Raw genomic sequence first — 15,810 nt, forward strand, 5'->3', positions numbered from 1 at the left:
CTGTATCTGTACCTCTGACATAATGCTTGAGATCAATGTCATATTTACATAAAATCCAAAAGAAACACCCAAATTCTGCAGTGATAAAGCCAAACCTGAGTCTTCATGTTGGGGAAAATAGAGATGGGTTTGGGTCTGATCTTCAGAGAATAAAGTTGAATAAAGAGACCTTGGTTCAACAGGGTGCTTCGTCAAGTAGCAGCTGAAGTAAGCATCTTTCTTATGATATACCATATCTTCTTACAATACAAGAAAACTCAGCTCTTTTGCCTTGTGCTTTTTCATGCCAAGGGGAAATGCAGACTTCTGAAACAGTGCATGTGTGTCTCATTCTGTATCATAAATCTGATATCCTTTGTATTGGTAACTGCAGCAGTTTCCATCTCCAAAGAGCTACACAAACATAGCTGCCGTACCAGGTTGCTTGAGTTGAAGGTGGGCTTTAGCATCAGCTCAGTGGTGGGAAAGGTAAAGCAAAGAGGTTAAGTGACTTCTGTCAATGAAGCGGTGGCAGAATTGAGACTAGAACCTGACTTAGTGCACTAGAGTGCACTGCTTCCTTATTTCTTATTGAGAGAATAGTTAAATTTGCTGGCAAGTGCAGACTTCCTGGTGTGGGGTTTGGAAAATTGTTGCCAACTTGCTGAGGTACTGGGAGTTTCACATTGGTCTTAATCAGATGCAACTCTGCTTCTGCAGCTGTCAATTACCAAATAAATATTTTTCTCACTATCAAACTTTTATGAATGTTATGATGGAATAGCAAAGAGGGCTTGTAAACTAGGTTTTTACTTCTTTTGATTTTATCGGAGATGAAAAATGTATGTGTGAAAGAAGGGGTTCATCATATTTCATCATTCACCAAGCCACTTTCCATCATTTATCAGCAGTCCTGGTTAACAGCAGAGGTCCCAGTTGACTGGAGGCTTGCCACTGTGATACCCATCTACAAGAATGGTTGGAGGGAGGATCCCAGGGAACTACAGACCTGTCAGCCTGACCTCAGTGCTGGGGAAGGTTATGGAGCAGATCATCTTGAGTGCCATCACGCAGCGCATACAGGACAACCAGATGATCAGGCCCGGTCAGCACAGGTTCATGAAAACAAATTTTTAACTCCCAAAAAATTCTTTCCCTTCCATCTTCACATACAGCAAAATGCATAAAACTTATCTGCTGACAATATCTAACGTCTCCTGCTAAAATCCAAGTCTCACAAACATTATATAGCAATAAGTTTCAGTCTACTTGTGTGTGGCAGACAAAAGAACTTCTCTATCAGTACAGACTAGCATGTAGTGTTTTCATTTTAATTTATTCTTACTTTCTATGTCTCAACCCAAAAGCTCCTTTCCTAAAAATCTGAATTTCATAAAATATTTTCTCATACTGTTTTGCAGATATCAATCTTTCATTTCATCTTATGTCATACTACTTATTTACCTCTAACTTGTGTTTCTGAAACTTCTCTGGTTTTGATTAGCCTTGTTGTTACTTCCTTCTCAAATCCAGTTTGCTAAACTGGAAAAATAGAGAAACAACTACCCAGGCATCTCTGCTTCTGAGAAGAGAGATGTACATAAACCCCTTTCTCCCATTTGTTCCCTGTTAAATTTGAGATCAGCTGCATGTAGTTTTGTATCTAATCAGAGAATGGGAGGAAGTATGGAGACATCCACATGGTTTTCTAAGAAGAGATAATAACAGCAGCACTAAACACTCAGGAAAGAAATAGTATGCCTTAAAAGGAAAAAATTAAATTGGTTTGCTAGGCTTGTCCTTATACCACTAAAAGGCAGGCTCTTTTTCAATACAATGACAAATTAACGCTAATGTGAGATTAACATGCAAACAGATCTCCCCCCAGTCTTGCAGTTACTTTTCTAATTCTCAGAATTGTAGTTTGATCTTGTAACCAAATTAAGTGAAAGTTTCATATCTAAGACAAGACAAATTCACAGCTGACAAATGCGGCTGATAATCCATCATCTTGACTGTTCTCTTCCTAGTGTTACACATCTGTCAGCTTCCTCTGCTATAATGGTACAAAAGTTAACAGTAGGGGAAAAAGCCTCAGCTAAGCAGGATCCAAATCTACATCCAGCTTTCTGAGTATCAGTATGAATATCTACTCTTGTCTTCAGTACAGAAGATTAGACCCCACAGATTAGACAGATCTGAAATTATCAGGAACATGCATAGTTGTAGCACTGTTACATGAGAAAATCAGAACGCAACAAATCTTCTCAAATGCAAGAGGTGCTTTTGTGCCTTAAAAACGTGCAAAATCCTCTTGTAATGTAATCACTGCCAGGTGAAAATCAGCACAGCAAATACAGAAAGGATTTCTAATAAATCACTTGGCTCTCCTGAAGAAGTTAGTGAATAGACAAAATGTTCCTCTGCTTCTAACAGCATCCCCTTATTTTTTTCCTGCAGTGAGGCTCAGTCACGAAGCAAGAAAGGATATTGCATTACTTTTATACGCTGAGGAACTTAAAAAGATTTGTCATTTCAAAACCCATGTAATCAGTGTAAGTCAGTTCACTCAGTAACCTCCTTCACAAGTAAGGTGGCCAAAGCCAGTCATCAAATACTGCATAAGACAGAATTTTGAGCAAATAAACAATTATCCAATTCACCTTTTGTGAAAGCTAAGTAAAGCAGAGTTATTCTATGTCCCTAGCCAACTCATAAGCAAATCAAGTCTGCTGTGGTCAGATATCTTCAAAGCCCCAGATCATACTTATGTAACAGCAAGTATTATTCAAGAGCTGATTTCTTTTACCTATCACTAGAAATATATGAAAACTAGAACTAGTACAGCCACCACAAGAGAAAGAAAAAGTTAGAAGTTTTATATAAAATAACCCTGGAATTAAAACATTTCCTCATCCAACTCCAGATTCAGGACTTTCCTTTAATCAAAGCTGTTTCTTGTGTTTCTGTGCCAGGTCTCCTCTTACTTTTATAAGCAAGTTTTAGAAGTAAGTTTTTCCTTACCTATGCCTTCAAGCAGTGTTCAATGTAATTCCTTTTCAAATATTGTTTTAGTGAGGTTAAACTTTTAAAAGCAAAGAGAGGTCTACAAGACAGTTTTGTATTACAAACTGAAGACCTGCAGCCCAGGAGATTTGATAGAGTGAATGCCAATCTTATGTTCAGCTACTAGAACCAGGGGTAGATTTCTTCTGGTTAGTTTTTTTATTTCTAATTTAAGGAACCTGATTAAAGATCAAAATCACAGAATTAAAGTATAAATCCCATAATGCTCACTTGCTACATAATCAGAGGAACTAACTTTTTCCTTAAAAGAATCCTAGAATTTTTAAAACCATAAACATATATTAAAAAAAAATATAAAAAATCAGACCATGGTTTCATGGAATTCTAAGAGGAAAGTCAGGAGTATATATATCCTGTTTTGTAACCTAGCTTTCTTTGGTAACAGCAGTATATTTTCTTGTGCTGCCTGGATTTTCTACTTCAGGTTTTGGTATTTTATTAAGAAATGTCCATGGTCAATAAAGATGTACTGCGATCTCATTCACTAGGAAAACAGCAACATATACAAGACAAACATTTTAGTTTTGTGGATATTCTTTAAACTACCCTAACTCAAACTTATTTTGAAATTTCATAATTGATCAACAACCTAGTTTTTTGTTTCCTGTTCTTTTTGCTATTTGGGCTGTAACATAAGCATTAAGTCTCTCTTAAAAGCACTTTAAATACCAATGAGCAAAGAGACATTTTGACAATAAGGAAATAGCTGACAAAGATCAACAAGGTTTAACAAGGCAAAGGTTTAACAAGTGCCAAGTCCTGGATTTCAATCATAACAACCCCGTGCAGCGCTCCAAGCTTGGGGAAGAGTGGCTGGAAAGCTGCCTAGCAGAGAAGGACATAGGGGATGTTGGTTGACAGCCGACTGAACATGAGACAGTAGTGTGCCCAGGTGGCCAAGAAGGACGGTAGCATCTTGGCTTGTGAGAAATAGTGTGGTCAGCAGGACCGGGGAAGTGATCATCTCCCTGTACTCTGCTGAGGCTGCACTTCAAATACTGTGTTCAGTTTTGGGCCCCTCACTATGAGAAGGACATTGGGTTGCTGGAGTGCGTCCAGAGAAGGGCAACGAAGCTGGTGAAGGGTCTGGAGCACAAGTCTTATGAAGAGCTACTGAGGGAACTGGGGTTGTTTAGCCTGGAGAAGAGGAGGCTGAGGGGAGACCTTATCACTCTCTGCAAATACCCGAAAGGAGGCTGTAGTGAGGTGGGTGCTGGTCTCTTCTCCCAAGTATCAAGTGATAGGATGAGAGAAAATGGCCTCAGGTTGTATCGGAGAGGTTTAGATTGGATATTAGGAAAAATTTCTTTATTGAAAGAGTGGTGAAGCATTGGAACCAGCTGGCCAGGGCAGTGGTGGAGTCACCATCCCTGGAGGTGTTAAAAAACCATGTAGATGTGGTACTTCAGGACATGGCTTAGTAGGCATGGTGGTGCTGGGCTGACAATTGGACTTGATGATCTTAGAGGTCTTTTCCAACCGTAATGATTCTATGATTCTATACCTGTGATCAGTATAATTATAGACAACGTTGATTAAGTTTAAGCACTCTTGGCAACACCCTTTCCATCATTTCTCCTCTTACATCAGCCATAGCATAGCTAATACAGCTATTATAGCCATCATACATCCTTTCTCACTCTTGCCTTGCCCTTTTCTAATCACCCTTGACTGCTTTATTTTTCTCTGCACCACTTGCATACTCACTCTAAATCTTCCTTACTCTTAATTCCTTATTTTCAGACTGTTACCAACTCTCATGCAATATATGCCTTCAGATTACAACATCTGAGCATCTTCCTCTATTGCTTAATGTCCTGCCATCTGCTTTAGCTTCCCTTTCCACTGCCACCAAGCAGCTCTGCAAACTGTTTCTCATTATGTCCCACAACAACTAGAGCAATTGCCTTGCCTCTGACCACATCTCTGTAGCCCTCAAAGCCAAAGAAGAGCACTGCTCCCAAAATTCACCTTCTTGCAGCACCAACTGCCTGGGCTTGCCCGGGTCACTAGACCCTAAGGAGAGAGGCTAGGCTGCAGATGAGCTCTATTATTATAAAGACTACTTTCTTTTCTTCCACTTACTCTGTATCTAACAAATGTGTCTTTTCTATTTTCCAAAAAAGTATTACTTCCTAAATATCTTAAATCAAAGTGTCAGTAATAGAGTCCTCTTTAGTAAAAATCATAAAATCACAAAATAATTCAGTTTGGAAGGAACCTCAGGTGGTCATGCTCCTGAATGCCACAAAAAAAAAAAGCTCAAAACCAAGGAGGAAATGAAACAAAAGGAAGAACAAGTATCAAACTTACCATGTACTTGATTGATTTCTGAATTCTGAGAAAAAATTTCATCTGCTAATTTTTGAGCAGTTGGCAAAACTTCTGTGTGGTGCACTGTGATCAAATACTGTACAAATTTTTGTAGTTGGTCTCTGTTCATTTGAAAGAGTGTCTCGGAAATGGGAAGATGCAGTTTGACCTGATCTGGCTTGCGGATCCGGTATAAAGAGAGAGCCACAATGTGGGCACAGTAAAATATGTCCTTGTTTCCACAGCTACAGGTCACTGAGGTAATCTTGCAACGATCAAAGCTGATAGCTACATTGCAAACAGTTTCTGGCTCTGACTGCACTGCAGGCTCTGTCACTGTGCCACTCAAGTGGAAACCTGTGAAGGAAAAAAAAGACAGCTTATATTTTTAAGTAAAATACAATATCTCATTATCAATAGTTATCTGTTTCTGAGAAATAATAGAAATAATATATATCAACAAAATTGCTTTGAATACTAGTATAGAAATATAGAATCATTTAGTTTGGAAAAGACCTTCAAGATCATCAAGTCCAACCTTTACTTAAACACTGTCAAGCCACCACTAAACTTAAGTGCCAAATCTACACATCTTCTAAATACCTCCAGGGATGGTGACTCCACTACTTCCCTGGGCTGCTTGTTCTAATGCTTGACAACCCTTTCAGTGAAGTAATATTTCCTACTATTCAGTCTAAACCTCCCTTGGCACAACTTGAGGCCATTTCCTCTTGTCCTATCGCTTGTTACTTGCGAGAAGAGTCCAACACCACTTCACCACAACCTCCCTTCTGTGATCAGCTGCCAACTGGATTTAACTGCATTCACCACAACTCTCTGGGCTCTGACATCCAGCCAGTTTTTTATCCAGAGTATGCTCATCCAAACCATGATCAGCCAGTTTGTCCAGGAGAATGCTGTGGGAAATGGTGTCAAGGGTTTTGCTAAAGTCTAGGTAGATAACATCCAAAGCCTTACTCTCAGCCACTAAGTGGGTAACCTTGTCATAGAAGGAGATCAGGTTGGACAAGCAGGACTAGTTGCAGGAGAATAACAGGAAATGGCAGATGGGTTTCCCTTTCAAGAAGGATAAAAGTGTTCCAGTGCTTAGTATGAGACTTGTTTAGCAAACTGGATTTGAGAAGGAAGTAACAACAAGGCTAATCAAAACCAGAGAAGTTTCAGAAACACAAGTTAGAGGTAAATAAGTAGTATGACATAAGATGAAATGAAAGATTGATATCTGCAAAACAGTATGAGAAAATATTTTATGAAATTCAGATTTTTAGGAAAGGAGCTTTTGGGTTGAGACATAGAAAGTAAGAATAAATTAAAATGAAAACACTACATGCTAGTCTGTACTGATAGAGAAGTTCTTTTGTCTGCCACACACAAGTAGACTGAAACTTATTGCTATATAATGTTTGTGAGACTTGGATTTTAGCAGGAGACGTTAGATATTGTCAGCAGATAAGTTTTATGCATTTTGCTGTATGTGAAGATGGAAGGGAAAGAATTTTTTGGGAGTTAAAAATTTGTTTTCATGAACCTGTGCTGACCGGGCCTGATCATCTGGTTGTCCTGTATGCGCTGCGTGATGGCACTCAAGATGATCTGCTCCATAACCTTCCCCAGCACTGAGGTCAGGCTGACAGGTCTGTAGTTCCCTGGGATCCTCCCTCCAACCATTCTTGTAGATGGGTATCACAGTGGCAAGCCTCCAGTCAACTGGGACCTCTGCTGTTAACCAGGACTGCTGATAAATGATGGAAAGTGGCTTGGTGAATGATGAAATATGATGAACCCCTTCTTTCACACATACATTTTTCATCTCCGATAAAATCAAAAGAAGTAAAAACCTAGTTTACAAGCCCTCTTTGCTATTCCATCATAACATTCATAAAAGTTTGATAGTGAGAAAAATATTTATTTGGTAATTGACAGCTGCAGAAGCAGAGTTGCATCTGATTAAGACCAATGTGAAACTCCCAGTACCTCAGCAAGTTGGCAACAATTTTCCAAACCCCACACCAGGAAGTCTGCACTTGCCAGCAAATTTAACTATTCTCTCAATAAGAAATAAGGAAGCAGTGCACTCTAGTGCACTAAGTCAGGTTCTAGTCTCAATTCTGCCACCGCTTCATTGACAGAAGTCACTTAACCTCTTTGCTTTACCTTTCCCACCACTGAGCTGATGCTAAAGCCCACCTTCAACTCAAGCAACCTGGTACGGCAGCTATGTTTGTGTAGCTCTTTGGAGATGGAAACTGCTGCAGTTACCAATACAAAGGATATCAGATTTATGATACAGAATGAGACACACATGCACTGTTTCAGAAGTCTGCATTTCCCCTTGGCATGAAAAAGCACAAGGCAAAAGAGCTGAGTTTTCTTGTATTGTAAGAAGATATGGTATATCATAAGAAAGATGCTTACTTCAGCTGCTACTTGACGAAGCACCCTGTTGAACCAAGGTCTCTTTATTCAACTTTATTCTCTGAAGATCAGACCCAAACCCATCTCTATTTTCCCCAACATGAAGACTCAGGTTTGGCTTTATCACTGCAGAATTTGGGTGTTTCTTTTGGATTTTATGTAAATATGACATTGATCTCAAGCATTATGTCAGAGGTACAGATACAGAGCAATACAAACAAATGTCATATGCTGTATCAGTATTAAACTTCAAAAGACTGTGCATATAAAATCTGGAATAGATACTATAAGTAAGGTATTATACGTTACCTATTTATAATGGAAATAATATAAAACCATACTCCCTCAAATTCCAAAACTGATTTAGTATTCCTGAAATATAAGAAAAGTGTGTTGTAGGAAGCAATATTGCATGAAAATTAAGTGGAAAAAAGGAAATATATACATAGCTCTAGTCCAAAATGTTGTAGCTCCAATTGTTTTTAAAAAGCTCTTCAAGCTACAGGAAACAAAGAGGAAAGAGCTCTCTTTTTTTTTTCCCCCCATTTGTTTATGATGTACATTTCAGAGCAGGTTGTGCAGTCAGCATCACTGGATTACATTCAACTGCAGTACTCTGATACTCTACCCTGAAGAAGGTCATACACACACACACTAACCTCGATTTTGCAACAGTATGTTTACTAGTTAAAGTAGAGTTGAAGCTGAAGAGGCAGTACACTGTAAAGTGCACAAAAAGGAAGGTGGGGGACACACACATGACAACATGGACAAAGAAGCCCAGGTGTATGTGGTGTTCTTACTCTTGGCTCCACTCAACACTTACACAGAGAAGGGGAGGGGAATTGCCCCTTGAATCATGAGAGCACCTCCCTCTGCCTTTTCCTTTAGTTTTTAAGTAGTCACTGCATGCTGCCATGAGTGCCCTATCTCATAAAAAGAGGCTTTGTTAAAACTTAGCCAACTCTATTTCAGATTAATTCCTGGTAAATGAGAGTTGGATTGGTGGTCTCGAAGAAATTGTATGGGAGATTGGTTTTTTTTAACATCACTTTCCTATGAGGCATACATAAAACTCTGTCATCTACAAGCTGAGGAAAAGCCTAACACTAACATGAACTCCTATCAATTCCAAAAGAAAAAGACCCAATGAAAGATTTTCTATTAAATCAATTTTTTTTAAAAAAAGTGCCCAACCAGCTACTCAAATTATATGCTGACAAATTAAAAGTGATAATATAATTCAAGCATTCAAAAGGTTAACATTTTCCTGGACAGATGAGTGTCTCCAAAAATATTTAGAGTTAACAGTAAACCTGATTTAAGTTCCTACTAGCATTCAGACAAACACAGCTCCTGGCTCCTCCCTCCCACTCCACTGAGATTTTTTGAGAATTCATGTTACAAGCAGCAACATTTATAAACACGGATCCCAGTCTAAACAATGACAGCACTAATACAGTCAAATTACCTAACCCACCCTTCTTAAGTTACAGAGGGTTTAAACAAAAAGATCAGCTGTCCTTGCAGCCTAAAATGTAAAAGCACTTTATTAACCACAGTGCAATGATGCCTTGTAATTATGAACTATTTTCCCCTCCTTTTTCTGTTTTTGTATTAAAGAAATAAATTGTTTTAGTAAGTGACCTTTAAAAAGGTTTCAATATGTGACTAAACAATTCACAAAATTACAGCTCTGAAGCCCTAGTAGGTTTGTTACAATTTAACTTACTCGACAACTCGTATGATACTTCAGAAATAAGAATCAGGGAAGCAGTTTACCTTGAAGATGCTACATTCTGTTGCTATTTTAACCAAAATTTGCTGTTAATCCACTCCCGAATAGTTTGCAATATAGGCTATTCTTAGCCCGTTTTAGTCAAGGCCCCTTGTTTTGCTTCTATTTACTTTTCAAGGTTAAGTTCTCCATATATGGCACCAGTTCAGTTAAAAATGACTTAAGTGTTTAATTTGTTTAAATGCTGCTGTTTAGAACTTGAGAGTTGATTATGTTTTACATGTAACCTATTATGCCTATAAGTATAAAAGACTGTTACCCTGTTTTCCATTTTTATTTGGATGTTCAGTGTTACAAACAATTGTTCACAGTGTTCCTGCTTTGAAGGAACTGCACTTCCAGCTGAAGTGCATTTACACCAATGCACGCAGCGTGGGCAATAAGAAGGAGGAGCTGGAAGCTGTTGTAGGGCAAGGTGACTACAATGTTGTTGCCATCACAGAAACGTGGTGGGATGACTCACATAACTGGAGTGCAGCCATAGGGGGTATAAACTCTTCAGGCGGGACAGGAAGGGTAGGAGAGGAGGTGGGGTAGCCCTCTATGTTAAAGAGTGCTTCGATACCCTTGAGCTCAATTACGGTGAGGAAGGGACTGAGTGCCTGTGGGTTAAAATCAGAGGAGCCCACAAGAAGGCAGATATTGTGATGGGAGTCTGCTACAGACCACCCAGCCAAGAAGAAGCAGCTGATGAGCTCTTCTATAAACAGCTGGGGATGGTCTCTAGATCGCTACCTCTTGTCCTCGTGGGAGACTTCAATCTTCCTGATATCTGCTGGAAGTACAATACAGGCAGAAAGGAAGCAGTCTAGGAGGTTCCTGGAGTGTGTGGAAGACAACTTCCTCACGCAACTGGTGAGTGAGCCGACAAGGGAGGGTGCCCTCCTCGACCTGCTGTTTGTGAATAGAGAAGGCCTTGTGGGGGATGTGACGGTTGGAGGACGCCTGGGACAAAGCGATCATGAGATGATAGGGTTTTCAGTTCTAGGTGGGATAAAGAAGGGGATTAGCAAAACAGTCACATTAAACTTCCACAGGGCAGACTTTGGACTGTTCAGAAGGCTGGTTGGCAAAGTCCCATGGGAGACAGTCCTTCAGGGCAAGGGAGCCCACGAGGGCTGGGCACTCTTAAAAAAACCAAAATCCTAGCAGCTCAGGAGGAAGCCATCCCCATGTTCCGGAAAAGGAGCCGGCGGGGGAAAAAACCAGCTTGGTTGAGTAGGGAGATCTTGAGATGCATCAAAAAGAAGAGGAATGTCTATGAGCTTTGGAAGAAGGGACAGGCATCTTGGGTGGAGTACAGGGAGGAAGCGAGATTGTGCAGGGAAAAAATCAGGAGGGCTAAGGCCCAACTGGAAATCAAACTGGCTAAGTCTGTGAAAGATAATAAAAAATCTTTCTACAAATACATTAACAAGAAAAAGAGGACTAGGGAGAATATTCAGTCCCTATTGGATGCAGAAGGAACAACAGTGACAAGGGATGAAGACAAGGCTGAGGTACTTAATGCCTTCTTTGCCTCAGTCTTTAATAGTAAGGGAAGTTGTTCCCCCTGTGGACAAACCCAGGAGTTAGAGGAGCAGAATGAGGCTCCCATGATCCAGGAGGAGGTGGTTAGAGACTTGCTTGCCCAGCCAGACACCCACAAGTCTATGGGGCCGGAGGGGATCCACCCAAGAGTATTGAAGGAGCTGGCGGATGTCCTTTCCAAACCCCTTTCCATCATCTTCCAGCGGTCCTGCCTGACTGGGGAAGTTCCACTGGACTGGAGGCTGGCTAATGTTGTGCCCATCTACAAGAAGGGCTGCAGGGAGGATCCAGGGTGCTACAGGCCTGTCAGTCTGACCTCAGTGCCGGGGAAAGTCATGGAACAGGTGATCTTGAGTGCTATCATGAAGCACACGCAAGAGAACCGGGTGATCAGGCCCAGTCAACATGGGTTCATGAAAGGCAGGTCTTGCCAAACTAACCTGATCGCCTTCTATGACAAAGTGACTCGACTACTGGATGGGGGAAAGGCTGTGGATGGAGTCTTCTTGGACTTCAGTAAAGCCTTTGACACAGTTTCTCACAGCATTCTGCTTCAGAAACTGTCTGCCTCCAGCCTGGATGGGCGCACACTCTCCTGGGTTGAAAACTGGTTGGATGGCCGGGCCCAGAGAGTGGTGGTCAATGGAGTTAACTCCAGCTGGAGGCCAGTTGCAAGTGGGGTTCCTCAGGGCTCGGTACTGGGTCCAGCTCTGTTCAATGTCTTTATCAATGACCTGGATGTAGGCATTGAGTGCACCCTTAGCAAGTTTGCGGATAACACTAAGCTGGGTGGAAGCGTGGATCTGCTGGAGGGTAGGGAGGCTCTGCAGAGGGATCTGAACAGGCTGGACTGCTGGGCCGAGACCAATGGGATGAGGTTTAACAAGGCCAAATGCCGGGTCCTGCACTTGGGGCACAACAACCCTATGCAGTGCTACAGACTAGGAGAAGTCTGGCTAGGAAGCTGCCTGGAGGAGAAGGACCTGGGGGTGCTGGTTGACAGCCAACTGAACATGAGCCAGCAGTGTGCCCAGGTGGCCAAGAAGGCCAATGGCATCTTGGCTTGGATCAGAAATGGTGTGACCAGCAGGTCCAGGGAGGTTATTCTCCCTCTGTACTCAGCACTGGTGAGACCGCACCTTGAGTACTGTGTTCTTTTCTGGGCCCCTCACCACAAGAAGGATGTTGAGGCTCTGGAGCGTGTCCAGAGAAGAGCAACGAAGCTGGTGAGGGGGCTGGAGAACAAGTCTTATGAGGAGCGGCTGAGAGAGCTGGGGTTGTTTAGCCTGGAGAAGAGGAGGCTGAGAGGAGACCTTATTACTCTCTACAACTACCTGAAAGGAGGTTGTGGAGAGGAGGGAGCTGGCCTCTTCTCCCAAGTGACAGGGGACAGGACAAGGGGGAATGGCCTCAAACTCCGCCAGAGGAGGTTCAGGCTGGACATCAGGAAAAAATTTTTCACGGAAAGGGTCATTGGGCACTGGCAGAGGCTGCCCAGGGAGGTGGTTGAGTCACCTTTCCTGGAGGTGTTTAAGGGACAGGTGGATGAGGTGCTGAGGGGCATGGTTTAGGGAGTGTTAGGAATGGTTGGACTCGATGATCCAGTGGGTCCCTTCCAACCCAGTGATTCTATGATTCTATGATTCTTTTCTTGCTGTTTGCAGGTGCTCCTGACCCAACAGCAGGTGCTAGCATAGATGATGAAAACTGCTGGCATTTGGATGAGGAACAGGTCCAAGAACAGGTTAAACTCTTCCTCTCCCAGGGTGGATACCACGGGTCAGGGAAGCAGTTGAATTTGCTTTTTGCAAAGGTATGTTGAATACTCTAAACCTTCCCTCTTCTCTTCCTCCACTCCCCCAGCCTCAAAGCCCAGTTGTTCTGAAACAAGACAAAGCCTTGAGAACATGATGGCAAGTTAATAATGCAGTGGAACATAATCTGATGTGGCTTGATCAGTTTAAGGATATGAAGTAACATTTCAACTGTCTGCATCTTTGCTGTTTTCTTCCTTCCTACCTTCAAAATCTTGGAGAAACCTGTAGAAATTATGGTTTTGCAGCAGCTTGCATAATACATCTGTGGATTACTGGTGGAAGAAGTGTGTTTGCAGAATTGCAATGGGATACTGAAACTAAAAATTATTGTTAAAATTTGGAATGCAGACTATTTTTTTTTACTTAAAAACTTCACATCAGATATATAAATTATATTTCTTGTTTAACAGAGATGGAATGTTCAACACTGCAGCATATTGTCTGTACTTTGGTTTGTTTTTTTCAAGTTTGTATTAAAAGACTCATTTCCTAGGTGCGAGAGATGCTAAAGATGAGAGATTCAAATGGAGCTCGCATGTTGACATTGATAACAGAACAGTTCATGGCTGACCCTCATCTGTCGCTTTGGAGACAACAAGGAACTTCGATGACTGACAAGTATAGGCAGCTCTGGGATGAACTGGGTAAATGCACAGACTTCAAAATCATTTAGGTGTTCATGTGTATAATGAAGAAACAATGACATATTTTGGATGGTGAGAAACTATTGTGCTACTAGGTAAAGCCAGTTAGAGTTTTCTGCAGGTTTGCTTATTCAGTTAAGATTGGGTGCAATTGAATTTTTGATCTGCTGCATGAGACAATTACAGATGGAGGAGAGGAAGCATGATATGAAACAAGTACGATTGCATCAGGTTGTAAGTAGCTGAGGATCCAAAACGAATAAAGCAAAAAGTGGAAGCATAGCTACACAACTGAGGGTATGTATAGAAGTGACTAGTGCTAAACTGGAAAGGTTAAGGAAGAAATTGATTCACAACTAGAGAGAAATAGAAGGCAAAGAGAGAAGATTCATTGAGTAGGAGAAGATAGCAACAAAGGAAAGCAGAAGTCCATTACAGAGCAGGAAAGAGATCAAATAACAGAGGGCTGTAGTAACCACCATTGCTTTACAGGAAAGGTCAGTTGTGAACAGATACATGCCTTGTACAACGGAGAGAGGAACAGAGGCTCAAATGGGAAAGGAATATTTAAACTGGAAAGTCTGAGGACGCTTGCTGTAAAGTGTTCCAGAAACTTGCTGACACAGTTTTGAACTGCTGCTTCAGAAGTTATCAAAATCTATAGGAATCTGTGGTAGGGAGGGGAAATTCGAAGCAACTTGAAGGTAAACGTCACCAATGTTTTAAAGGTGGGTAGGCAAGTGGAAAGAATAATATTAAGTAACCACCAGCATTGCTTTCCTAGATGTAAAATGTGGGAACAAACTACTAAACGGTTGGTATGTAAGCATATAGAAGATAACAGCAATAAAAGACAACTTGAATGATTGAAAATAAATTGAATTTGTTTCTCTAAAAGATAATTCACTAGGCATATGAGTGAAGGAATCAATGTGCACGAGGTCCAACACAAATAAAAGAGACTGTGCCTGCAACTCGTTTTAACAAATTGAGAAAATCAACTACGATCACCTTCAAAATAGTTCCCTTCTGAGTTGACACATGGCCGCATACGATGCTGCCAATGTTCGAAGCAATCTTTGTCGGTTTTGCTGTCACATCTTCTGCCGAGAAAAAATGGGTTCCTTTGAGCACCGACTTGATCTTTGGGAAGAGGCAGAAATCACAGTGAACCAGATCTGGTGAATGGGGTGGGTGCTCAAGCACAGGGATGTTGCTAAAGGCTAAAAACTGCTTCACAGACAAAGTGCTGTGGGCCAGCGCACACTGACAGTTTCCGAACTGAGTCCCCCACCTGCATGGGGACTCAAAGATAATGACACTAATAGATCCGAAGGAACAGAAAAAGTCTCTTCAGCTAAAAATTGCAAGCCCTCAGTCCAAATATGCATGTTCCTCTTTTACTCAAAGTTACAAACCTTTGCTGGAAGTATTTATCCGTTCCAAAAGACCCCAAGAACTCTAGTATTTCAACTGTTAAAATAAAGAGCTTGTTTGTTATTATCTAACAATAATTATTTGATGCTGTTACCGACTTAGGGTAAGAAAATGTCTATATTTGAACACACATCCACTCCTACTGAGTGAAGCCATCGAGTTCAGACTTGTTCTATACCCATCTATGTCTCTCCCCTCCACTCTTGGTTCCCAAGCTACAGGGTTAGTTTCGGGGGGTTTGTGTCGGACCTCATATACTTTAAAAGATACTGACCAAAACAAACAAAACCTAATCAGAAAATCAGAACAAGCAGACATGTAAAATACTAGGAGAGGGTGTTGTGGTTTGAGCTAAAGTAGAACCGGGGGGGGGGGACACACACACGCAAATTTATGCTGACATTTTACAGTGTTGTGGTTCAAAGAAATAAAAAAAAATAATAATATGAATTTTGAATTTTAAATTAACTATAAATAGTAATTCAATCTCAAGTTTTAGACCATTGTATTCTTTTCACTCAGTAGTGAAAACCTCTCATTCAAGGGGAGCTGCATCCATTTGTGATTCAGTCAACAATACAGCAAGCTATTATAAAGTGAACTTTAGCTGAAAAAATATTTGTAATAATTCCTTCTCAGTAAACTTTTTAGCTGCCTATTCAAAAATGCCAATAACACGACATCAAAACAAACATATCACCAGATCAAAAAATAGCAGGCTATTCTTATAAACATACAATAATAGTACTTTAACAAAATTTACTAAAAA

General features: G+C 41.0%; 1 protein-coding gene across 1 annotated transcript in view; it reads right to left on the reverse strand.

Moving 5' to 3' along the window:
* Window positions 1–15,810, reverse strand: part of LOC104058132 (zinc finger SWIM domain-containing protein 6) — a 137,297-nt gene that overhangs the window by 56,008 nt on the left and 65,479 nt on the right. Inside the window, exon 2 of the mRNA XM_054053250.1 lies at window positions 5,380–5,736. Within this exon, the coding sequence (XP_053909225.1) occupies window positions 5,380–5,736 (357 nt within the window). The remainder of the gene's footprint in view (window positions 1–5,379; window positions 5,737–15,810) is intronic.

This window comes from Cuculus canorus, chromosome W (genome assembly GCF_017976375.1).
Source record: "Cuculus canorus isolate bCucCan1 chromosome W, bCucCan1.pri, whole genome shotgun sequence".
Classification (NCBI taxonomy): Eukaryota; Metazoa; Chordata; class Aves; order Cuculiformes; family Cuculidae; genus Cuculus; species Cuculus canorus.